This window comes from Caloenas nicobarica, chromosome Z, assembly GCF_036013445.1.
Source record: "Caloenas nicobarica isolate bCalNic1 chromosome Z, bCalNic1.hap1, whole genome shotgun sequence".
In the NCBI taxonomy this organism is placed as follows: domain Eukaryota; kingdom Metazoa; phylum Chordata; class Aves; order Columbiformes; family Columbidae; genus Caloenas; species Caloenas nicobarica.
In genome coordinates this window covers 4,455,695-4,481,573 of record NC_088284.1, presented here as the reverse complement: position 1 = coordinate 4,481,573, position 25,879 = coordinate 4,455,695, and the positions used below count along the sequence as shown (strand labels likewise).

At 40.6% G+C, this 25,879-nt stretch overlaps 1 protein-coding gene across 2 annotated transcripts in view; it reads left to right on the top strand.

Moving 5' to 3' along the window:
• SETBP1 (SET binding protein 1) overlaps positions 1-25,619 on the top strand; it is a 264,875-nt gene extending 239,256 nt beyond the window's left edge. For both annotated transcript variants that reach the window (XM_065656408.1, XM_065656407.1), the window contains 2 exons: positions 15,631-15,798; positions 21,323-25,619. In XM_065656408.1, coding sequence (XP_065512480.1) covers positions 15,631-15,798; positions 21,323-21,879 — 725 coding nt within the window. In that variant the 3' untranslated portion in view covers positions 21,880-25,619. The remainder of the gene's footprint in view (positions 1-15,630; positions 15,799-21,322) is intronic.
• Positions 25,620-25,879: the final 260 nt, after the last annotated feature.

The following is a 25,879-nucleotide window of genomic DNA, read 5'->3' as shown; positions in this document are numbered from 1 at the left end:
ACCAGCTGCAAGACACCCATCCAGCTGCTCTTTCACTTCTGCTCTTCAATAGGACAGGGGGAGAAAAAGAGACAAAAAAGTTGCGGGTTAATGTAAAGACGACAATTAGGAAATGTAACAGTCAAAACCTGCACTAGACATTGCCAGTCTGTAAAGACGATGTGTCGAATGTGTATGGTCTGGTCAGAAAGGTGGTAGATGTCCCATCCTTGGAAATATTCAAGGCCAGACTGGATGCGGCTCTGAGCAACCTGATCTGGGCAAAGATGTCCCTGCTCATGGCAGGGGTTGGACTTTGAAGGTCCCTTCCAACCCAAGCTATTGTTTCTGTGACTCTGTGATCTCCAGTTAAAATGTGAGCTGCTGGAGGGAACAAGTACTGCACATGATCAAGGTGCACTGGTGCAGTGAAACCAGGGCTTGCACCCCTTGGTCATCAGCACCACCTACTGACACCTTCGTCTGCTGGGGGCCTCTGTCCAGCTCTTCCTTGACAATGCAAGGCTAGGCTATGTGGTTCCACCTGGGAAGCTGTTTCTCCAGCCCAGGTACCACCAGTTTCCAGGTGCCACCTGTTTCTCCAGCCCACATGCTCCAGAGGAGATTCACTGCATGCTCCCCTCCTAGCAATAACATGAAATTGTGGCTGTGGTAGGGAATTGGATTGGGGAACAGGAGAGTGCAGCTGCAGCTCTCGCTGACCTGCTGTGAGGTGGTGGGGAGATGCTTTGCCTGTGGTTCATGTGGCCGTACTTAGACCTCTGAAAGTTTGATGTCCGAGTCTGAGCTAGACAATCTGGGTGACTCTGGGGGCAGCTAATGCTACCCAAATATAGGCATCTAGCCCAGGTGGAGAGAGTAGACCTCTGGAGATGTCTGCTTCTCTGTTGATCATTTAAAATCCTAAAATAAATCAGCTCAGTGACTTGAAAATATTTTGAGTGTTTCTGTTTCCCATTCTATTTCTTGTTCTTATTTATTTCTTTTCCTTTCTCTGTTTATCGATGTGATCCGTTTCTTACTTTTTATGTCTACTATTAGTAGTATGGTGGGAGCCCAGCCTTCATTGAAACCAAACGCCTTATCTAATTTATAATAATAAAAAAAGGAGTGATACACTCTTAGTGCAATTTTTTTTTTTTTTTTTCTAATTCCCGTTCAGCTGAAACAGCTCATTCCTCTTGAAGTGCATTTGAAATGTCATTAGTATTTTCATTAGCATGATGACTGATGATACAAGGCAAGCAAGTAGATTTGGGGCCTAGGCTGTTAAATTTTCATGACATTTTTTGTAAGACTGTGCTAAACACTTCAGAAGTCACATGCCAAGTGGTTCCAGATCATTTAAAAAAACAGAAGCTTTTTTTTTTTTTTTTTAAAGTCCTGGAATGAGAAACAGCCACACAGCTCTACAGAAATAGCACAGCAAGCTCTGGAAATGCCCAGCAGTTGCTAAACATTTTTATTCTTCATGGAAATAATTCATCTTAATCAACGAAGATATCTTAACTGATGTGTCTTCATGAATAGGGGTTTTTTTCCGCATCTCTGAGGATTCACATCTCTAGATGAAATGGCTCTTATGTGTGTGGAGAGGGGAGAATTTCCTGTGGACAAACCCAGCTTAGGACCGCACAACAACTTAGGCTGCCTTTAGAGGCTTTTTTGAGAGGTTGAGCTGGATTTAACTGATACATGTGTGTAAGCCATCATGACGGTTTTGCTTCCAGAGACTTTTTCCCATCACTAAATGAACAATGAAAAATGGATAAACAAGAGGGAAGAGGAAATGTTAAGCTTATTTAGTTGTCTAATCATTCTGAGACATTTTGCCATCTTTGCTTTGAGGGAGCTTCAAACACAGATGAAGCAAATTATGCACTTAGAGTGGCTCTTTCTTGTATCTATTTGCCAGGCTATATTTATTTCATTGATTCCTTCTGTACATACTAGCAATTACAGAACCGAGTCCCAAAAGTTCCTGTGTTTTTCTCTCACCTTCAATTTTGAATTGCTGGGTTGTTGGATTTTTTCATTTTTTATTTTTTATGCTGTGTTTACTGGAGGAAAATTTAAAAAAAAAAATAATTTACACACTTCCTCATAATGTCAAGCAAAAGACCCTTGTCATGGGACAGGAAAAAATATTTATCATTTTCCTCTTGGGTAACAAATCCATCCTAAATAAACCTGGAAAATTTCCATAGTTTTAAATTTACTGCACGTATACTTTCATGCCTTGTATTGCAGTATATGCCTTGTATTCCCCATTCAGGGAAGAGTTGACAGGGCATGTTTGTGCTGCTCCCTCATTGGTGACAAGGGGATATTTACAATGCTGAGGTATTTCCCTACCCACAAAAGGCTTTGGGACAAGCAAAAATGAAGGCTCGGGACTCAATTCATTTGCCCACACGTAGTTGTCAACTGTCATTTGAGATGCCTAGGATATCCTGCCTGGCCTCCAGCTGCTCTTGCAGAAGGGCAGAGGTCTTGCCTGAAGCCCTTTATCACATCCACCATCCTCCCTCAGATGTTTCAAATACCTCAGAGCATTTCAAACACAACCAGGTGCCTGTATGGAGCTGAGACTCCTGGCCCAGGGATGTGCCGTCCTCATTTGAGCCTCTCACATGTAAGTAGGAGGAATTTAAACCTGAGAGGCTGTGATTTTGCCACAGAGCTTCGGAGGAAGGATGAATCCTCTCGCCCAGATATGGGTGTCTACAGCATAAGACAGCTATGTGTGTTAGGTTTCTCGGCTTTCATTATAGTCAGTGAAAGTTTAGCCTGGAAAGTAATTAATCTTGGGCTAAACTAGACCTCATTTCTTCAGATGAAAGACGCACTGCACTCTTCTGACTATTAATTTGATCTCTGTTGCCTCTCATGGCAACTTAGACATCCACATCTCATGTAGACATCCAAGTTTTGGCCACCTAAAGTTAAATGAGATGAACCCCTAAAAAAAAAAGAAAAAAAAAAGAACACCATCAGGGTGTAAGGGTATAAGTACAAATCCTTAGGTTTGTTTTCAAAGATAAAATTCAAACTATTGAATTCGATTGAGCTGTTTTAGTGGGTAGTTGTTCCAGTGGGAGAAAACAAGGCCCAAGTGCCTTTTCACATCCAAAATCCCTTTAGACTTCTTCCCAAGAGGTTTTTCTGCAAAACCTCCAAGTCCAGCTTTTACAAACAATTATCTGAAATAGGGACCCAGCCTTAGGTAAATCTGTACTGGGACAGAGAGTGCTGAACAAATAAAATCTCATCAACTTAACTTCAAGCACAAATGTTGGAAAGCCTGTGCTTGGTAGTTTACTGAAGGTCACTGTTTTTTCCATAATTTGATGACCTGATCAAAATCTCAGACATGGCTGGAATTTCAGCAGATTCAGACACTGTTAAAACGTTCTATTTTGGTAATAAATATCTGCCACCCAGGAAGGCAATCGCGATTAAAGAAAACCTCTGCTTAAGTCATGTTTTCTCCATTATGATGCTCTCTCAGAGTGGATAGTTAAAGGGAACATATTCTTATCCTGATATGCTTTTCTGTATTTTGTCTGCCTGGTGCTATAAAATAAGCATATAAGGCTAAGGAGAGAGAAGTTAATTGGTGGAAGAAGCTAAAATACCCCGTTTTCCTTCCAGAAAATGTGAAAGCTAAAGACAGACTTGCACCAAATCTGTGCAAAAATGCACTCTGGAAATTGAGAATGGCTCAGGCAGAGATGTGCAGCTTTCTAGTTGACAGCATAACTCCAAATGTCAGTGCTTAAGAGCATTTAGGGTTTTCCCAGTATGGTCTTTATTCTGCTTCTTGTCAATCTGCTTTTCACACATGTCTGTAATACGTGATTTCCCTCCTCCAGCTTCTTTCCAAACTATACTTTGTTTCCGATTTCCATCTATTTCCCTATTTCATTCAACTTTGCACTCTTCACCTCTTTAACCTCTTATTCATCAGTCAGATCACTTCTTATGCCTGCACTCCACAGAGGCAGTCTCTGACCTTATTACATGTGGTCTCTCTGCCATCCTTCTTGCACTAGTGTAGGAAGTAGGCTGCAGCAAGAATTTTAATGAAAACCACTCTCAATAAAGTATTTCCTTCAGAATTTTCCTTTGAAAAGTATATAAAATCCAAAGATTATATGCTAAAGTTCATATCAAAGAAATGGCGTATTACTGGGGGTTTTTAATAGAATACAAGACAAAGGATAAACTTCAGGAAAAATCTTGAATTCTAGATCTGTCTGTTTGGTTTTTTCCATTCACAGTAAACCTGAGTTGTTGAAATAAAGCCAAACATTGTACTGTATTTGACAATATTCAAATATTTTAGTTGTTTTTCAGAATGCCATTAGAATAGGGCAACAATTAAAGTCTTATATACCATAATGCTAGATAACTATTAAAGTTCTTTGTTGCTGAGGTTAATTGGCAATAACACTTATGATCTTACCTGTGCATCTGTATAAATAGATAGCAGTTTTCATATTGCAGTCAATTACTATGTTTTTCAGAATGGAAGGCAAAAAAAGATCCTATATTTATTGATGTGAAATAGAGAGGAGAACGATGCATGCAGTCCCAGTGTGCATTATTTTTCATCTCTGATGCTGATAAAGCTAGCACTCATTTTAGTGACAAATCAGCATTACAGTGGGATGAATGGACTCAGATATTAAAACAAAGCCATCAGGAAACCTTCTAAAAATAAAAACTCCTCCGTTACAGTCTCCTAGATTGCAGGGTATATGGGGACTTCTATTAAGTGCTGAGATATTACTTCAAATGCATGTCATACTCAGAGTATTTCTTATTGTATGAACTAGGTCATAGCTTTTTACAGATAAAGAAGAAAAATGAAATTACTAGGCTGCCCAGGAGGGAGAATGCTAAGTTGGAAGTCTGCACTCCTGTGTGCTTTTATCAGCTCCGTGACTTTCAGCCCATCCTTATCCCACCTGTCCCCAAGTACTTATCACCATGGCATAGCTGCCTTTGCTTGCAGCTGCAGTGAGGAGAAAGGTGTGGACCCCTCTGGGGAGTAGTTCAGATGTTACGGGATTAAGTGAGATGATGGAGGTATCCACCTGGTTCTTTTGTTTTCCTTTTATGTAACAGTATGGGCAGCTGAGTTCAAGCAGCATCCCTGGTACTCTTTACTTTTCAAACACAGACATCATCACAGGACTACTTAAATTGGTGTAATGCAAATATCACTTTTCATTTAGAAAGAAAAAATGTCAGCTGAATTTACGCATCATACAGACATTGTCCGTTGCTAAATTCGTACACAAGGAGAATGAAACCTTATCATTTCTATTGGAAAATTGTCCTGTTTCTTTTTCTCAGTAGAAGTCTTTCAATCAAAACTGGTCAGCAAGACTTTTGCTAATTATTTTGCTAGCTTCACTCATATTTCATCACTTTTTGTACACTGGATGGGCCTGAAAAATGGGTCAATCACTACACCAGCCCAGGCCTTGTGCCTCATTCATCCTTCCCCCACTAGCAACTTGCCTTTTCTGCACATGCTTCGTGCCAGCTCTCTCCTACCAAAGCTGTCAGTGTCCCATTTAATCTGTGATAAATACGAACTGCTCCCAACACCATTTGCCTAGGGGATATCAGCTCTATCTGCCACATTTAAAAATGATCATCCCTGTTGTTAAGAAAAACAACAACTCAAAACACCACCCTTGACTTTTCTCATTACTTACAGAACGAAATTTCCCCATCTGTCTTTCCTCAGCTGTGTTCTTGAGAAAGAAATCCTGTCTTCTGTTTCCTTCCTCCCCAGTGAGCACATCCTCATCCACTATGACAACTCATCTCAGTGTGACTACTCATCTCTAGGTAGTTCCTTGCTCCTAGATACAGGTCTTTTTATTTCTATCACTCAGTATACATAATGGCTTTTTATGCCTTTAAAAAGAGCCTTTTACTCGCTTTTCCACCTAGCCCTCCTCCCTCAAACATTTCATTTTCATTTCACTTCTTTCAAAGATTTTTATTTTTCTCCTTCCCCCTCTGCAATAGAATTTAGTTTTTCATCACCATGTATTAAATGATTCATTCTCTGAGATATTTCATGGCCAATTTCATTTCTCCAACACCATCGGTCTCTGCCTGTCTCTCTTGATTCTGTCAGTCTCCAACAACTGCAAACTGTAACTTTCTGCTCAACTAAAAGTTTCAGGCTCTGGGCAGGAAAAGCTTTTCCCTCTGAACCCATTAGCAAACCCCTTTAGTTTAAATCCTTGCTCACAAGGCCCTGGACTTTGACTCTCAATTAGCCTTTTCAAATCTTGAGTTTTTCTCTTGTTAAATCTATTGATTTCTGTCATCTGCATAGGACTAATATGTTCTTCTACTTTAGTCCAAGTTCTACTGGAAATCCTTATTTCACATGCTCATCACTCCCTGACATGGCAGAATTTGGTTGTATCTTGCATGATGGGGACAGAACTTCCAGCAGGGCCTGTTGTGACAGGACAAAGGGTGATGGTTTTAAATGAAAGGAGGGGAGATTCAGGTTAGACATGAGTAAGGAATTTTTGACACTGAGGGTGGTGAGAGCCTGTCCCAGGTTGGCCAGAGAGGTGGTGGATGAACCATCCCTGGAGACATCCCAGGCCAGGCTGGACGGGGCTCTGAGCAACCTGAGCTGGTGCAGATGTCCCTGCTCATGGCAGGGGGGGCACTGGGGGAGCTGGGAAGGGCCCTTCCAACCCAAACCATTCTATGACATTTTCAAATCCCAATCCCACTCTGAAGGGCTATGGGACCCGGGAAGTGTCCCAGTGCAGGGCTTTAAAGGAGACGGGGTACGAGAACACTTACAGCCTCCTTGTGCTGTACTGTTCTGGAATATTAACTGCTTCCACCAGCTGCATTAAATCAATTTTCCTCTTTGAGTAAACGAAGGACTGAACTTCCAGACATGCTTTGTGTCCCATGATCAAGGCTGTGCATCCTTTATTCCCCCGCCTCCTAACTCAGGCCCCGTCTGTTTTCATGCTGTTGATATGCAGAGGAGAAGCGAAGGGAATTAGATAGAAGACTCGTGATTCTTCCTGTAGCAGTACAGGGAAAACCAATCCCAAAGCAAAACCAAAACGCAAAGCTCGAGACTCCATCTCCTAGGAAGTTTAATCCACTCCAAATCTAGGCTTGAAACAGGCAGGAGATCGGCCTTTTGAATCAAATTACAGCTGATTGTCCTCTTAGCTCGAGGTTCAATGAGTATTTGAGACTCATGATGAGCAAAATAATTCATCCTTACCCTTTCCTCCCTGAGTTTATTTCTTGTGTGGATAAGGCTAAGAGCTGCATTGTTGTTGAACATCACATGTCATCATAGGCTGAAGATTTCTTCAGCCTGCAGCTCCACGCAGTCCTGGGACTGACCTCCCAAAAGTGGAAGGTGATCTGAAGCCTCGATAGACAACCTGTATATAGCAACAGCAGCTGCTCCGCTTGCTTAAGTGAAGCCTTATGAGGCTTCAGGTATGCAGCAGTTGCCACTATGCTCCCTGTCAGGAAACACAATTATCTTCATGGAGACTTGCACAACGCTTCTTGAACTCAGACACAGAGATTCACCCAAGTAGAAAGGAATGGCAAGATGCATTTAACCTCATTAGTTTCAGTAGGGCTGACTTTGTGCAATCCATCAGTGTACAGATACATTAGGGGAACTAAACTATTTCCACATCTCATTTACATAATGGATGGGATGTGAAATGAGTCCTATGGAAGAGAAGTGCCCTGGAGGCACTAAAGTTTATCACAATATGTAAGAGTTCTTTTAGATCATTGCATTAAATTTCCACTAACAAGATAACAAATTAATTGTCTGTATTACTGTACTAACCCAAAGCGGATAAAGAGTATGATTTCAGCTAAGGAAGGCAGCTGTTTAAGACAGCTTGGTGCTTATAGGAGGAGGCAGAAGAGATTAGTATGCCTCCCAGCATTTGCGTGCCATGATGCCAGCCCTACTCCTGCCCCTTTAAGAAATCTGGCTCTTCTCTAATCTGATGTTGGACTTGAGCTTTATTAGTGAAGTAGGGAGAATGGGTAAATCAACTGTATCAGACAAGCCTCAGGACATCTGGAAATTGATCATTCTGCAGAAATAAGCACTCCGTGTTTATTAGCTGGGAGTTCATCACCATCGCTTCTCTTTATCCAATTCCTAAGAGATTTCAAAGCTATCATCATAGCATTAGCTCTTCTGACTGTGCTACTACAGATAAAGATCAGAAGATCTATCTAATGATGGCTTTCTCAGTCTACCTCTTTCTTTCTCTAAAGCTACCCTGATTCAGAAAAAAAAAAAAAAAAAGAAAGAAAAAAAAGTAGGAAAATAGATCTAATGAAAAATAGCTGGAATTAAAAAAAGCAATCTCTGTGTCTTTAATTTTTCCCTGTTGGCAACAAGAGCAATTTTTATTATTGTTATTCTACAGAACTTGTTTTTATTCGAGGGGACATACTCTGCAAAATAGAAAATCCCTCATAGAAGGGGTGGAATTTGAAGTTTCTACTGTGGTGATGGAAAAGAGAGGAAGATGAAAGGACCTAAAGTTATAAAGCAGCTCTGTACATTGAAAGTACAGTTATTTTTAAATGATAATACATGTCAAATAGAAGCAAGGGAAATGAATTCCATAAGTTAGGAAGGTAATAATATTACTTTAAGAAGAATAATTACTTTCCTTAACTACATTTATCACATAGCAATTCAGTTCTCCATTCTGGAATATGATGCAATGCCCAACTTTTGACTGATTTATTTAAAATCAGCCTTCAGAATAGATTCACCCAGATACAACATTTCTTCAGGTTCTTTATTCGAAATGGAGAAGTTATCAAAATGCAAATACTGTGACTAACTTCATGTTTAGGTGTGCATTCCTGCACAGCTACATTGCATAGCTACATTGTGCAAAGACACCAGGAAAAAAAATTGTCTGTTAGAGTTTTAAGATAGCAATGGTCAGATGCATAAACAATTTCAATACAGCCATGGATTTCTAGAAATCTGCAGGAAGTATGAAGTCTGATGCAATGAACTCTCTAAACAAAAATTTTGCTTAGTAAATCTTCACTGAGATCAATTTTTATGAGCTGATTTTCTCTGTTTTCTAATGGAAAATTAGTATTTATTATCTCTTTTGAACTGGCACTTAGAGTTCCAGCCTAGGTGTGCATTGTGCTAGATTCTGTACACAAATCAAAGAAGAAAACGTGAATGTTATCTGAGAACCTTTCCATATAAGTACAAGATGAGGGAAAACAGATGAATGCAATAAGCCAAGTGACCATGATTTAACAGTAAATCAAGGATAGTTAATTAATCGGTTTGTACAGAGCCTAGCACAATGGAGCTAGACCACATTACTTGCAATGGAAGTACTTACTAACAACAACAATAAATGACTGGGCCTTTGAAATTAATATATTAATTGTCAGCCGGAGCTCAGAAGTTGCTTAGCCAGTGAGTGAAGAATTCCAGTTTTATATCCAAAGTATCAGGGGACCCATAAATCTTTAAGAAAAAGTCCAGTTTCACATCAGTATTGCGTTTCCTCATACACAGCCTTTCCGCCCATCTGCTTTGAACTAGAGCAGTGTTTCTCCTGATTCACCCTTTTACTTATGATCATCATGATTTCTTATTTATAATCACATCTTCGTTGTTTGGGGTTTGTTCTCCATTTCTCTCTTTGCTTTTGAAGCTGTCCTTTTCCTTTGGCCTTTCTCATTAAACAAATAATGATCAATTTCCTCCCTGCTTTGCCACGCATTGCTCACTTGCATGTGCATGCGGTATTGTCCATGATATCAGCAAGACTCAGGAAAGTTAAGGTATGAGTCTTTCTTGGGATGACACAAGTTCTAATTTGGAGGAAGTGAACAAATATGAACAGAAGGGCATTAAACAAGATCTGACCCAGGCCACCTGTATATATCATCTTGTTCTCTCTCTGGAGCAGCAGCAAAAGATAAAATGAACTGGAATTGTGGATGTGTGTGTGTGAATTTTAAACTCTGAACCTCCTGTTGCAGATGATTTATTTTCACCTGGTTCAAAGATGGGTTGAACTGTGAGGTTCTTTTATGTAAGACATTCTGAACACAGCAACCCAAATGAGAAGAAAAAGTCCAATAAAAGGTGAAGATACCATGCCAGCAGGTCCGTCCACTCAAGGGACAGAACCTCCAAAACTGCAGCGTGAATTACAGTCTTATGAGCAAATCACTGCATCTCCGTGCATTTCCAGCAGTGGCCCCAAGTCTCTGCATTTTGGTATCTGGGAAAGGAACCCAGTGGTTCTTCTTTATTGACTGCTCCAGATCCATAAATTACTCCTGTACCTCAATTTAGACAAGAATTTCAATGAGGCGAGTGATATAGGCTGGAGAAACCAAGCGCCTAAAACGAAAGACAGATGGCTGAACCCATGATTCACTGGCAATGAGCTGCAACTGGGCCATGTAGACTTTGAAGTTATTCATTACATTTGTATCTCTTCTGTAGGGGGACGATTTTCCTCAGAGATTTGTATGACCTTGCTAAAGCCAGATAGGTGGTAATTGAGCAGCAACTACTTCTTCAGAAGAAACAGAATAAAAATATTGAAAATATTGACTCACCCCAAAGGCAGTAAGCAACACTTTGGTCTTTGACCTTTAAGCATCCTAGGGTAGTCAATAACCTGGCTGTTAGATGCTGTGCCTGCCAGTGATTTTGATTTGGGAGTAGTTTAACCTTGAACCAAGATCCAAGTAACCACGGCAACAGGAAGTCAGCCTCCCCATCCAAGGAGTGGGAATCCATAAATCAAGGTCCCTAATGCAAACACTGTGTGCAGGTAGAGATTTGAGAGGATAAGTGGTTTGTGAGGGATTACCTTTGAAAAAATGAATGACTGTCCCTTGATATGTTGAAGCACAGCTTCACAGAGACTTTTTTTTTTATCAATAGAGGTCAACAGGTTACAGCTGCATGTTTTCATATGGCTCTTTATATAGACCCTTCGGTTTAATTAGAACCAGATGTTGAATTTATGAGGTTGTTAGCATTATTACGTACCATATGCACACACATATATGTGTATATGTGATACATGCACTCATATATGCACATTTATTGCATACAAACTACATTCATGAATAAGCAATGTTTAAGGCTCCAACTCAAGCACTGTAGAGCCATGAAACCTCAGTTTTGCATATGCACAGCTCCATAGTTCTGTGATCCCATAGGCGTAATTACCTAGTTGAATATCCCAGTTATTCTATGGGACACTGCTTTATTCAATGTATAGCTCTCATCTAACGAGCAGCTATTTGGTAGCTGGATTTTCCTCTTGCTATTCAGCGTGTGACATCATGTCTCATTTATTCCTCATTTCTAAGCCTTGGTGTGAATAGATGAATGTTTCATGAATGTTGATAATTTTATTTTCGCAGCACTGCTCTTGAGATGAGGGGTATATTATTGTTCTCATTTGCAATAGAGAAGCTGAGCAGAGAGAGAATGAAATTGAATAGATACAATTTGAGATCCTTAATACTTGATTTGAGACTCTGGAAGGATACATGGTCTAATAGACAGAAGACTATTCTGCATATCTCCACCAAGCCATGACCTGTAATTCTGTCTTGCTCCTAACTGTTTTTACACTCAGACCCATTCTCCTCCATTAAGTCCACAGGTTAATATCAGGTCACAGGTTCATCAGGACTCATACCCCAGACTGGCCTACTCTGTAGCCCTGCCCTTCAGACTCCTCTCACCAGCTCAGGTCTTCTCTGGCTGAGTCTGGGGGAGATCTCTTTCACAGCTTCTGAAATAACCCATAGGTCTCCTGATATTTCTTATTTCATGTACGAGGGACAAAAACAGGGTCTGCTCATAGCAGCTCCAAGCTGCAAATACAAGGAAATATTGGTTGGTATCTGTTGAGGCTGACTGCAACCAACAGACAGAGAAGTTTGTGCAGCAGTTTCAGGGCCTGCTTTGGGAACTTCTTGATCTTCTGGGAAAGGATGAGGAAGAAGCTGAGGTATTTAATGTCTTCTTTGCCTCAGTCTTTAATAGTAAGACCAGTTGTTCTTGGGGTGCCCATTCCCCTGATCTTGAAGACAGGGACAGGAAGTAGAAAGAAGCCCCTACAATCCAAGGAAATGGATAGGAATCCACCCAAGTGTTCTGAAGCACCTGGCGGAGGTGCTCAATAAGATCCTTTCCATCATTTATCAGTAGTCCTGGCTAACCATGGAGATTTCTGTTGACTGGCAGTTACAAAATGTCCCAAGAAGGGACAGAAAAAGGATCCAGGGAACTACAGGCCTGTCAGTCTGACCTTGGTGACAGGGAAAATTATGGAACGGATCATCCTGAGTGCTATCGTGCCCAACTTATGGTACAACCAGGTGATCAGGCCTAGTCAGCACGAAGCTTGGATCAGGCAAATTGTGGAGATATACCACACCAAATCTGAGTTGCAAATCCAATTAATCAAAGGTGTCAGGAGACTTACATGAATGACAAAGAAGCTCCTGACTGATGTCAGAAATAAAAAGGAAGAAAAAAAAAAAAAAAGTGAAAGCAGGAACAAGTGACCTGGAGAACTATGGAGGCAATGTCCAAGTCTGTAGGGATGGGTTTTGGAAGCCAAAGCCTATCTGGAGTTGAATCTAGAAGGGCAGAAGGGTAGCAAGAAATGTCTCTACAGGTACATAAGGAGAAAAAAAGCAGCCTAGAGAAAATGTGGGATCACTGCTGAATGGAACAGGGACTCATTCTCTTCTTTGCCTTGATCATGAGTGGTAAAACTGGCCTTCGGGAATCCCAGGCCCCTGAGACTGGTGAGGAAAGAAAGCTATTTTTGGTGAAGAAGGATCTGGTTAGGAAACATTTGAACAAACTGGACATAATTAAGTCTATGTGACTTGACAGGATGCACCCAAAAGTGTCAAGGGAGTTGGCTAATGTTGTTTTGAGACCACTCTTGACTATTTTTGAAAGGTCATGGTGATCAGGAACAGATCCTGCGAACTAGAAGAGAGCAAATATCAGCCCAGTGAGGGCAAGAGGAAAGACCCAGGGAGAAATAAAATGGCCAGACTCATCTTAATCTCTCAGAAGACGATGAAGCAAATAATCCTGGAAAGCATTTCCAAACATGTGAAGGACAAGAAGGTGAACAGAAGTAGTTAGTATAGATTTATGAAGAGAAAATCATGCCTGATCAACCTGGTGTTGCTTATCTAGACTTCAGCAAGACTTTTAAATACTGTCTCCTGTAACTTTCTCACAGCCAAACTGATGAAATACAGATGAGATAAATGTACAATGAGATGCACTGAAAACTGGCTGAACTGCCAGGTTCAAAGGGTTGTGATCAGTGGCACAAATTCCACCTAGTGGTGCACCCAGTGTGTTGATACTGGAGACAAAATTATTTAACACTTTAATTAATGGCCTAGGTGATAGGGTAGACTTCACCTTCAGCAAATTTGGAGAAGATACAAAACTGGTGGGAGTGGTTGATATGCCATACTGTCATTCAGAGGGATCTTGACAGGCTGGAGAAATGGGCTGACAAGAACCTCATGAAGTTCAACAAGGACAAGTACAAAGCCCTGCACCTGGGGAGGAATAACTGCATGTACCAGCAAATGTTGTGGGCTGACCAGCTGGAAAGCAGCTTGGCAGAAAAGACCCTGGGGGGCCCTGGTGGACAAAAAAGTTGACCATGATCCAGCAATGTGCCCTTGCTGCAAAGAAGGCCAACAGCTTCCTGGGTACAGCAGGACAAGCATTGCCAGCAGATCGAGGGAAGTTATCTTTCCCATTTTGCAGCACTGGTGAGGCCTACCAGGAGTAGTGTGTCCATTTCTGGACTCCTCAGTGTGATAGACGTATGGGCATACAGGAGAGAGTCCACTAAAAGACTGCAAAAATGACTGAGGGTCTGGAGCATCTCTCCTGTGAGGAAAGGCTGAGACAGCTTACACTGTTCAGCCTGGAGAAGAGAAGGCTTAGGGGGATCTTATCCATGTGTACAAATATCAAATAGGAAAGAGTCAAGAAAATGGAGCTAGGCTGTTCTCAGGAGTGCCCATTGACAAGACAAGAGGCAGTGGGCACCAAATAAAACACAGAAGATTACATCTGAACTTCACAAAACACATTTTTACTGTGAGGACTGAGCACTTCAAGAGGTCACCCAGAGAGGTTATGAAGTCTCCCTCTTTGGAGATTTTCAGAACTTAATCTAACAGAGTCCAGAGCAACCCACTCTAGCTGAGTCTGCTCGAGCAGGGTGGGGTGGACTAAGCGATATCAAGAGGAGCTTTCCAGTCTCAGATGCTTTGTGATTATTGAATCTTCATGTAATTTAAGGCCAACATGCAGGTTGAGATTGGAAAAGAGAAGGAATTTATGAACTATTACCTTCAAAACCTGAATGACTCTCCTGGATATGTTAAAGCCCAGCATCACAGAAATGGTGAGAGGTTTTCATAAGTTGGCAAAGACACAATACAAAGTCCTCATCCTAGGAGACTTTGATTCTTTTCTCATGACAGCAGGTCTACTGGACTTTTACAAAGCATCAGCTGCTAGGAGCTTTCTAAAACGGGTAAAAACTCTCCCAGTCTAATTGTAAAAAGTGTCTCATGCATTGTATCTTCCTTTCAACTTGGTAAATTCATACAGATATATATGTAACATGTGTGAACACAGATGAACTCACAGAAATATTACATATAAATGAGTGGATAGACAGTCAGATGTATTAGGCAGATACGTAATATGAAAAATTTCAGTCTCGGCAGCTGAAATTTGACACATTCACTAGAAAAAAAAAAAAAAAAAGAAAAAAAAAAGGATTCAACTCATAAGAGAGTTTGAGAAACATTGTTAACATTGTTAAGGGAGGTATCTAGCAGCCCAGCGTTCATGAGTTTTAATCTTCTGGAATATCTGACCTCTTTGAAATATTTCTTCCACTCATTTCTTCTGCATTGTAATCCCCAGGTAGAAAAATATAAGACAAATTGCTCTTTTTTAAAAATTCCACCTCTTTAATGAGTTGTAAGGTAAATTTTAAATGAGTATAAATGTCTACTAGACAGGGAATTACAGACTGAGGCTGTTCCCAACGCCTGCTCCTTTCTCAGATGAAACACGCACTAAGTCAAGTCGTTACAGAGGAGAAGTGTGTGGGTGTGGAGAATACACTATCCAGAGAATGACGAATAGACAGTCTCACTAAACACCATAATGAAACATGTCTGTCTTTATACATGTATCAGAGTGTGGTTTTGCTTGAAAAGTAAAAAGTAGTAATGTCAAATTATTATGTTGGTTTACCATTGTTTATAGAGATCAATGATGGTACATCATGAAGGAAAATTATTAAAAAAAAAAAAATCATGATCAGTGCTAGCATCAAGACCATATTACAGGCATATACACAAGAAAATATGGAAATATATCAAAGTAGCAAGGACAGCAACCGACTACTCCTTTCCAGATATTCCCCAGACAAGTTGCTTTATCAATATTCATCCAAATTTTCTTTCCTTCCACAGGAATTGCAGGTCCTCACTTAAAAGCAGACCAGACTTCACTTCATAGTAAAATGGAAAGTTCTGCCTGTAACATGATGACCAGAAGGAAACCAGCAGCTGTTGACAGTGTTGTAATGCCGACTCCAGTATTATCTCTCCTACCTTCATCATCAGCAACATCTGAAGCAGGTAATATTGTTTCCCTCCATCCCTTTTATTTCTTCCCCATCTTCTTTCTTCTGGCACTGCACTGAACAACATGTGCACGTGCTGCTCTTCCCGATTGGAGAAGTAGCTGCAAATGTGCATATCTAATGCGATAATCAGGCTGTAATTTTTCTAACGCTTTCTTATCATGATCGTATCTTGGCATATCAAATCTATTTTATTCGAATACCACCACTTGTGCAATAATGAGGACGCAAGTAGCACCAGCCTGTATGGTCTAGCAGGGCACTCTCAGGTTTCTTTCTCAGCCCCGTTGTTCATTTATTTGAATGTTCCCATCCCTGTAACATGAACATGCTGAATACAGAGTGAATAGCTAAGGAGCAGCTAAGATTTCTTTCTGCATACTTCAATGATTTTAGCATAATATTCTGTCTTGCAAATGTGAAATTGTCTGGGGCAATGAACAGTGATTTAAAATATATCAGAATAAATAAGTCAGAACAGCATGTTTTTCAGTCAGCTTATATTTTGTGCTTCTCTTTTGAATCACACCAGAAAGTGATAGCTTTATACAGTCAGAAATTGAGCCAAGTCATTCAGGCATCATCATGCCTTTTTTTGGGCATGGATAGAGAAGTCAATCTTTCATTGTGCCTTAATTTCCAGTGAATGGGGAACACACAGTACCTTACCCTACATGTAGCTATCAGGACTTTCACAGTCTCATCAAACCATTGATTCCACGTTCATAAAAACTGTATTTGTATTGCAGATATATGGAATGATTATATATTTAATTATGCAATTGAAAGTGCTGTTTCAGTGTACTCCTTTTGATTTTCCTCTCATTTCCTGAATAAATAGTGAAAGAAAGAGATCCGTGCTGTAAAGTAGCCTCTATAAAGCTAATTTTTTATATAAAAAAATCAGGATTATCTGTTTAGTCTTTAATACTTTCTTATATATATAAATTAAGGACAGATTTTTAATGCAGCAGAGAATTAAAGCACACAAATATTTTATGATCAGTTTCAAGATGAAAGTGTATGCTTGACTGCATAGTTCATTCTTTCCATTTTCAGAAGTCTAATTAAATTGTTGGTTTATCTGTAGCCCAGATGTTGAAATAATTTAGTGAAAACTGAAAGAAACTGTGTTAATGGGAAAACAGGACAGTGCTATGGGTTTTCTGTAATTAATAGGGAGCTCTTTGAAAATTTCTCATTCAAACCCAGTCGACAAACTGAGCCCAGCTGTTGAGCAAGCAGTCTTCTCTGTGTCGAGTTCTTGCAAGTGGCCTCGGGCAACTCCAAAGGGATGGAGAATGACAGGCAGTAAGAAGGATCTTTAGTGCTACAGACATAACAAAGCCATGCAGAATAAAGTCAGGGAAGTGATGGGGAACTTCCAAAGGGTCTGACCTGCCAGGGCTCTCCTCCTCGTTCAACACGGCTGTGCTGGTCCCTGTGTTTTAAGTTGCTCTTGGAAATGTATATTTTTGTTAGGGATTTCTCTCTTTGCCTCAGAAGCTATTTCCAGCACCATATCAATCCTTCATGACTTCTTGGCATGGCCTGTGGCCGTTTCAATTTGTCTCTGTCTGTGAGACGGAGCCTCACTGCATCCGTGTACCCCAGGGAGGGGAGAAACACCAGGCCTCCAAGTGCCATATTTTAAATGTAGAACACTGGATTTTAAGACTAACTCTGGTTCTTGCTTGTTCGGGTCTGCTAGGCGAGGTTGTTTGGAGAGTGAGAAAAGGACGGAGGAAAAGTAAAAAAGCCTGCGCTGCACTGAGTATTTCTAGTTTCTCTTCACTTTGGGCTGGACTGTGGTGAATATCTTCAGGTCTTCACAAGGCAATGCGTGGCCACACAGACTGGGAAGGTGTGGGCAGATAACCGTGTCCCCCGCTTCACCCCCAGCAGATGGAGGTTGCCATTGTGTGGAATCATCTCTGTGGGAGCATATTCCTTTTTTCATACGTCTGCGTGCAGATATGGTACTACTATTCCCCACGTCGTCTTCAGCCCGTTTTAGATGAATTCCACCACATAGAGCAAGATTAAAGTCTTCCTCCCAAAGCAAGATTTCCACGTGCAAACAAGAAAGTATGTGTAGGAAGAGAACAACAAAGCCTAAAAACAATGCAGACCAACCTGGGTCCAGAGTTGAGCAGGATCTGTCTGGATAAAATGGAAAAGATTAGTACTTAGCTTTGGTTTTCAGCAGTGCAGTATATCACATGGCAATATAGCAAAGTATTTTATATCAAAGATTGCTCACGAAGAGCTTCCAGATGAGTTGATAACACCTAATGGCTCTCACTTCAATAGTGGTTTATTTTGGCAGATCTCCCTGATATTTTGTCATATGCACACCTCATCAAATCTTCTCCCTGCAGACCCATCAGACTCTTTTCCGCAGTCTCCCTACACCAAATGTAGAATCAGATGTCCCTGACTCTTAATAGTCAAAATTCTATTGGGTTTCCTGATATTTCCTTTAAAAAGCATGACTTGAAAGTATATTACTTATTCAGTACATGCATTCTGACTATTGGCAGACTACGTAACACAACTCAAACACTTTCTAAAGCTTGCGAGTTCAGAAGCTTGCTAGGGAGAAAAGCGAAAGCATTCTTAGTAGCTTCTAGCAAGTTTTCTGAGAAAGTCATAAACACTCTAAAGCATTTATAAAAGAAAAAATTTGCAGTAACCCAGCACAGAACAGCATAACAGTCCTTTTTTTTTTTTTTTTCTAAATGAGAAAATTAGTTTCAATCCAAAAGCAAACAGACTGACAGCTTGCAAAGTTTTAGGATGGCAAAAACATATCTAAACAATGTGAAGGAAGACAATGTGAAGTGGCATTCATCTCACAGATACAAATAAGTATAGATATCTACCCACAACTGTCTGCATACTGGTTAATTTTGGAGAACTAGGCGGTTTGGCAGAAAGTCGATGTCTACATTTGCTCCACTCAGGCACTGTCTACTCACCATCAAGCTCCACTCAGGTTTCTAAGTCTGGATGTCCTGGACCTCTGGGCTGCCCAAGACACCTGTTGGATTTGGCAGGATGCGCAGGACACCTTCACCTTCCTTATCCAGTACCAGGGTGTCGGAAGGATGTCCATGGTCATCTTAAGTCGCATTGAATTCCCATTTCAGAAACAGAGATTATCTTCTACTACACAGATGACATCTCCATTGACTGCGGTTGGGTGGTAATACTGAACTGCAGAAACAACTGACTACTGATAATTCTCAGTAAAGACATAAAATCTCTGCAGACACGTGGTTAATGCTGTATTTGAAATTAATTTCCTGTCCTTTGGCTTTCTTTCCAATGAAAGCTGAGAGTAATGCCAAATCTCCTGATTTCACCACAAACCTTGCAATTTTTCCCTGTATTTTTGCTAAAATTCCCATCTTCAAGATTTCCATCATCAACTGAAAATCTTCAACTTTATTTTCTAGAAAAAAAAATGCAACGAGTATAGGAACTTTCAAAAAAAAAATTGAAAATGCAAAAAATGGACAGTGAATATGAAGAGTGTGCAAAATGTTTGACTTCTCAAATCTTCTGAGCTGAAACTACTCTCAGTATCTGGGAGGGACTAAAAGGAGTCGAAAGCTTAGGGCTGGAAATATTGGGACTGTATACTTCAGTCTCCAGTGGGGCCAGATGAGAGTAATCTTTTTTTGGTGACAGAGATCTAAACTTTTTTGATCAGACAGCTGAGAAATATCTCACTGCCACTTGCCTTTGCATCCACACTTTAGAGGTCACCTTCTTGAGAGGAATTTTGTGCAACTAGTGGGCTTTTCCTGAGCAACTTGGCTATTTCATTTCCTTTCTATTTTTCTTTGGTACCAAAATGACTGCATTCCTCTTTTGTCCTCTGTGAATCTCAAGCTGCAAGTGGGTTTTATTTTTCTTTTTGGTGTGGGGAGTGCGTTACATATGGAAAATGTATTTTGTTTTGTAATTAATGAAAACCAGACTTTGGGAAGTTGGCCATCCAGGTCTTTATTTATAAGAGAGCATATGTCTGTGTTTTGTTTATGACTCACTCCTGCTTCTTGCATTGTAACTTGGGTTTGTTTATGCAAGATCTTTGCTGGATCCAAGCAACATGGTGGTATAAGAGCCAATAAATTACGTTCTCCATGAGGGGAGGACAGTGAGTGAGGTTTGTATGCTGAATCTGTCATAGCCCATAGCAAGCAAGAGGATATTCTACCACTTGACAGCTCCTGGTTATCTACACAAAATGCTACAATAGCAACTTTATTTAAACTACTGCTAGAAGATTAGCCTGTTAGCCATGAAGGGAGTGATAACCCCCAAATGAACCTTTCTTGAAACCTTGGCTGCTCTGGAAACTTCAAGGATTTCAAACCCAAATGACTGTTTGACAGTCAGGTGTAAATTAAGTTTGCAAGAAGATGTGGGCTGAGGTTAATTTAGTGGAATATTTTTTTCTTTACTGAAGAGAAATTCTCAACATCATCATTTCTTTCCCAGCAGCGCAGAATGGATATGTTAGGAATGAAAGGGAACACCAGTTATTGCAATAGCAGAATTAATACATTCTGTTTCTCTCACAAAGGGGTAGTTACTTATAATCCCCGTGCAAATCCTGAACTCTGAACAGATGCCACATTCAGTAAAGGACAGTGAGACAATTTAAGAAAAACAAGCAAGGTCTCATGTCCTAATCAAAGGACCAGAAGCCAAGAAATGCTGGGTACTCTTTCCAGCTCTGACAATGACTCACAACATGACCTTGGCAAGAGTCTTAACTGCTTTGGACTTCATTCAGATCTAAAGTAAGTGATCTGAACCAGGAGTAAGCTTACTTCAGGGGCCACTAAAGTCAATTATATGACTGAGTAGTTTCAGCTAGTGTCTGTGAAGATGGTAGTAAAGAACCCCAGGCAGAGTTAATGAATTTGCCACAGGTGAAGTGACCCATGCAGTTTGTTTGTGCCCACTACTTTCAGTAACAAACACTTCATACTAACTGGCAGCCGTGGCAAGCACTAAAGGCCAGGGTGAGTACCTCAGGAGCGTATGTATGTTTGGAGTATAGAAAGTTTAATAGTTAAGGTGGGCCAATGTGAAATCTATCCTAAGCAGCCCTTCCTTCCATCCCACTAGAGGTTTAGAAATGAGAATGAAGCAAATCCATGGTAAATCATTGCTGTAGAAAAGCCCTGTTGCTTTAGAAGAGGGGAGAGCTATAAAGAAATCTCCAAGTACTGCTTAATAGTCAAAGTTGTGTTTTAATCTAGGACAGTGAAAAGGAGGTAACAGCAATTCTTCTGGGACTGTAATAAATAATCTTTTAACTTTGTTTTAGTTGTTTTTCTTTGCATAGTCCTTCCTCACAAGCACTGCTTTTTCAGTAGTCATAGTCAGTTTACCGGGCTTGAAAGCATCCAGACTTTGTGACACTGAAATCAGACAATGGAGAGTTTCCGTTTGCTGTTGTTTGACCCACCCCTGTTTCTGTCCTTGTCTCCCAACAGCCAGCCCACCGCTGAAAAAAAGGTTCAAGCGCCGTGAAATCGAAGCGATCCAGTGCGAAGTGCGCAAGATGTGCAACTACACCAAGATCCTGTCCACGAAGAAGAACCTGGATCATGTGAACAAGATCCTGAAAGCCAAGCGGCTGCAGAGACAATCAAAGACAGGCAATAACTTCGTCAAGAAGCGGAGGGGGCGTCCTCGGAAGCAACCCCTCTCCTTCGACGAAGACTCCAGAGACCAAATGCCCGTTCTGGAAAAATGCGTTGACCTTCCCAGCAAAAGAGGTCAGAGACCAACATTCAACCCTCTGATATTGGAGCAAGCAGCCACTCAAGATACAATCATGGCCACCATCGAGGCTGTCATACACATGGCACGAGAGACGCCACCTCTGCCACCTCCTCTTCCTCCTCCCCCTCCCCCGCCCCCTCTCCATCTTCCCCGGACGCCTCGTGTTGGGAAAAGGAAAAGCAAGTCCATGCAGGAGGACGAGGAGGACATGAAAGTGAAGCGGCACCGCAAGGGCCGAGGGAGCGAGGGCGACGGCCTTCCCTAGGGCCGGCGAACCTCGCCGCATTTCGGGCGCCGGTAGCGGGGCACGCCGGGATGGAGGGACCGGAGACACACGGTTCACTTCGTCCCCGCGGCAGCAGCGGACTTATCCCTTCGGCGGCCAAAACCCGCCGTGGAGAGCTGTGCCCACCGGCGTTCTCATCTTCCTCTTCATCTCTTTAGCCCCAGGACCCCACAGGAAAGAGGTGGGGAAAGGGTGCGGAAAAGGTGAGGGGTGAGGGAAAAAATGGGGATGTGTGTCACATTTGGGGATATTATTGTATTATCTACTTTTCAGAGTTTCCAAAACTAATCAGCATCTCAGTATTGCTGTTCTCATACCGTACCTGGAGGCGGGGAGGTTGTCCTGGCAGAGAGCTGAACGTTGTCGCTAGGGCTGCACGCTCCACTCCGATTCTGTTTGGCAGGCCAGGTGAAACTAAGAGTAACCATACCATAGTAGAAATCACTGTAAAAAAAAGAAAAAAATAGAAAAAAACAAACAAACAAAAAAAAGAAACAAAAAAAAGAAGAAAGAAGCAAACAAACAAAAAAAACCACAACAAAAAAATAGTGTAATTTTCTCAACTGTGATCTTGATTATAATCTGCTTGATTTTTTTTTTTCTTTCCAGTTTTATATACCTACCAGGCTTTGGGGTAGCATAACCCAAAATGCCTGGCTTCTTGCTAGAACTATATATTTCTTTCTCATTTACTTGCCTAGTTACAACTAGCTGCAATATAGGCAATAGAAAAGTAGAGCCTTACACGCGTGCACACTCGTTTTGAGTGCTATTCCAAGCAACAACAAAATATCACAACATTTAAAATAATGTGTACATGGATATTCAGTTATGATAGCACGTTTCTATGAAGCAACTTGGCATTTTCAATGGCATGTGAAAAGGGTCACCCGTCAGCCAAGTTGTTTTGATGCTCGGTACATATGAGTAGAGAACAGCAAGACACTTATGGGGATAACAGTTATAAACATGGACAAAATCACAAAAAAAATATAAAAAATATAAAATTAAAAAAAATATAGGACAGAAAATTTGGAGTAAAAAAGGCAGGTCCCAAACCTACCAGTTCTTGCCACCTGCAATTCCCAGAGAAACTGATGGGAAACCCAGGATCTGAACAATTTGCATTGGTTAGAAATGCCTTGACATGTTCTTTTAAAAAAAAATAGATAAAGTAGATTGTTTTAAAAAAAGTAGAGAACAAAACCCTATGGAAAATAGGCTCTTTCTTGGCAATTATTTCTAAAAAAAAAAAGAAAAGAAATAAGTGTTCTTATCTGAAAATGAAGATTAAAATGTTCAAAGGGTATCACCACTGCAATTGTATTAATGCCACTTTGGACATGTTCTCCAAGTTGTGGTTGCCTTAATAAAGTAACAATTTTTTTTTTTTTTTGTACATAATGTAATTATAAAGCTCTCAGTCTGCATGGATGCAAACTGTGTGTGACAAATCGTCTCTTTAAATGGTCAATTCAAATTGTACATTTCTCATTCAAGTTGTACGTTAGCCATTGATTTAACTTGGGTAAAATATCCGAGCTCCATTTCCACAGCCCTATTAAAATGTTTAACTAAAACAAAGACTGAACGTGAAACTGTTCCATTGCAGTAACAATGCTTTTAGAAAAGAAGTCAGTTGTTGAAATTTGAAATAGATATTTTCAACTTTATTTTATTTCTTTTTAAAGTCCTTAAGTAACACTCAACACCTGGCATGGTAAGATGGATAGTAAAATGGGAGGGGGGAGAGAAAATTCCAGCAAGGGAGCAGGGTTTGGAATTATTTAATGATTCACAAGCCAACAGTTATTCCCTTTTCTGAGAAATCTTTGAACTGGCTTATTGCCAAGGAAACTTCCAATAGCATGACACTAAGGAAAAAAAAAAAAAAACCACAACAAAACCAACAACAAAACAAACCTAACAAAAAAAGTCCTTACAAAAAATATTGTGTTTCTGTTTTGTTATTTATTTACAAAAATCATATCAAGACTATGGTGTTAAGGGGATATTGTAAACATAAACCTCATTATTTTTAGAGAATGATTTTTCTTCTCTGATAGCACCTTAGTTTATTACAACTGAATGCATTTGGGGTTTGAATTGGGTTGGGCAGCTGGGAGAGGGGATTTTTTTGTTTTAAAGGCTATAACAAAACTTGATGTCCTATCTCCTTTAAAGTGATAAGAGGGATCACAGTATTTTGTTTCCAATTTGTTTTGCATCATTCATCATACTCATTTGTGCTTTTTGTTTTCCAATTAATGCAACTTATAAATAAACTGGCTGGTTGCTCATTCTGTTACAACCAATTTTGCTTTTCAGTTCTCTTGAATTAGTGTAGTGTTATTAAATGAAGTTGTAGGCCTGCAGAAAAAACCACTTAAGCTTCCTCAAGCTCCTCCCTTCTTCCTTAAAAAGCATTGGGCTGAGGTTTAGTCAATTCAGAAACCATTTTTTTTTTCATCTCTCCGTTGGGCCTGAAAGTAAGTGACAGTGTTGGTTAAAATGCAAGAAAAACTTGTTTGATATTCCTGGTAGCCTATAAGCGGAAACTAAGTCAGACAATAACTTATCCTTAGTTTTATCTTCAGTGGTCTCTCTTTTAAGCATTGGAGGACATTTCAGTGCATAGCGAGTGGAGCCAAGGTCTGAAAGAATCGAATTCTGTCACTGAATACCTATCACATCTTCAAAACGTGTCAGACCTTACGGAGTGCCGATAAGGGCTGGATTTGGGCTGGACCTTTCTGGTCGCACTGGGATGCAACCCCTCAGAGGGAAGATCACTGGACAACCACTGCCTCCCATGCTACCAAGTTTCGGGAAGAAAATGCTCTTATCCTTCCAAAAAGTGCTATCCAAAATGCTGCTACAGGCACGGTGCCTAAGAAGAGCATCCACTCGGAGGGTACACCGCCATGGACCCTCCACTTGAGAAATGAAGAGTAGCATCCAAGACTTGGTAGCTGCAAGATGTCAGTGTAGGATAGGCTCTGTCCAGACACTCAAGGTTTTTATGTTTTGTTTTGTTTGTTTGAGGGGGTTTTGTTTGGTTTTGCTTGGTTTGGGTTGTTTTTTTTCTTTTTTGTTGGGGTGGGGATTTTTTTTGTGGCAAGGTGCTGGTGGAGTGCAACGCTGTGGTTTGGCTGTTTGTCCAAACAACAGCCTGGTGCAGCCAGTTCTGGCTGGCAGGAAGATTAGCTTGTTAATTTGTATGAAAGCAGGCTGAAAATACTGTTAGATGGCACTCAGAATTTGTGTTCTGCATGTTGCATAGTCTATAAATATGATAAGAAAGTTGCTGACAGAATAATATTATAAGGCGATGTACTACATACAGATCATAAAGGATTTAGTTTTAGGGCTTAAGGCTAAAATCCCACTCCTGCAGTTTATTACCTAACAATATTCCAGTAATGAGCTTTTTGACTTTTTTTTTCCCCTACCACTAGGAAGATTTACTGAGGAACTCTCTGAATTGTCTCCACACATTTCCAACAACTGTATAAAACTGGGGTGAAAGCCCTTTTGCTTTTTAAGACCAATAAGACCTTTCAAACACCTCCGCTGTGTCACAGATTAACACACACCTTAGCATGTTTCCATAAAAACATGAAATAAAATCACATGGCTGTGAGCCATGTGAAGTGAGGCCACAGGTTTGCATCCTCTCCGTGGGTCTTGTATTGCTCCACTTATCATAAAACTGGGAAGGGGGACAAGCGTGGGGGGAGAGAGGGGGGGAAAAAAAAATTAAAAAATCACTTGTGTCTCCAAGAGCTTCATACTGCCAGTTTCTTGAGCCCTTCAATATTAAATTTGCTGTGAAGCACCTTGCACGTTTTTGGGTAACTGTCAAAAAAAACAAACAGAAAAAAGTGATAATAGTAATCACCTACTAGGGTATCCTACAGCCCATGACTCTCCACTTGACAGCAACGCTTTGAACCATTTGTGTGGAATATTCTGTTTG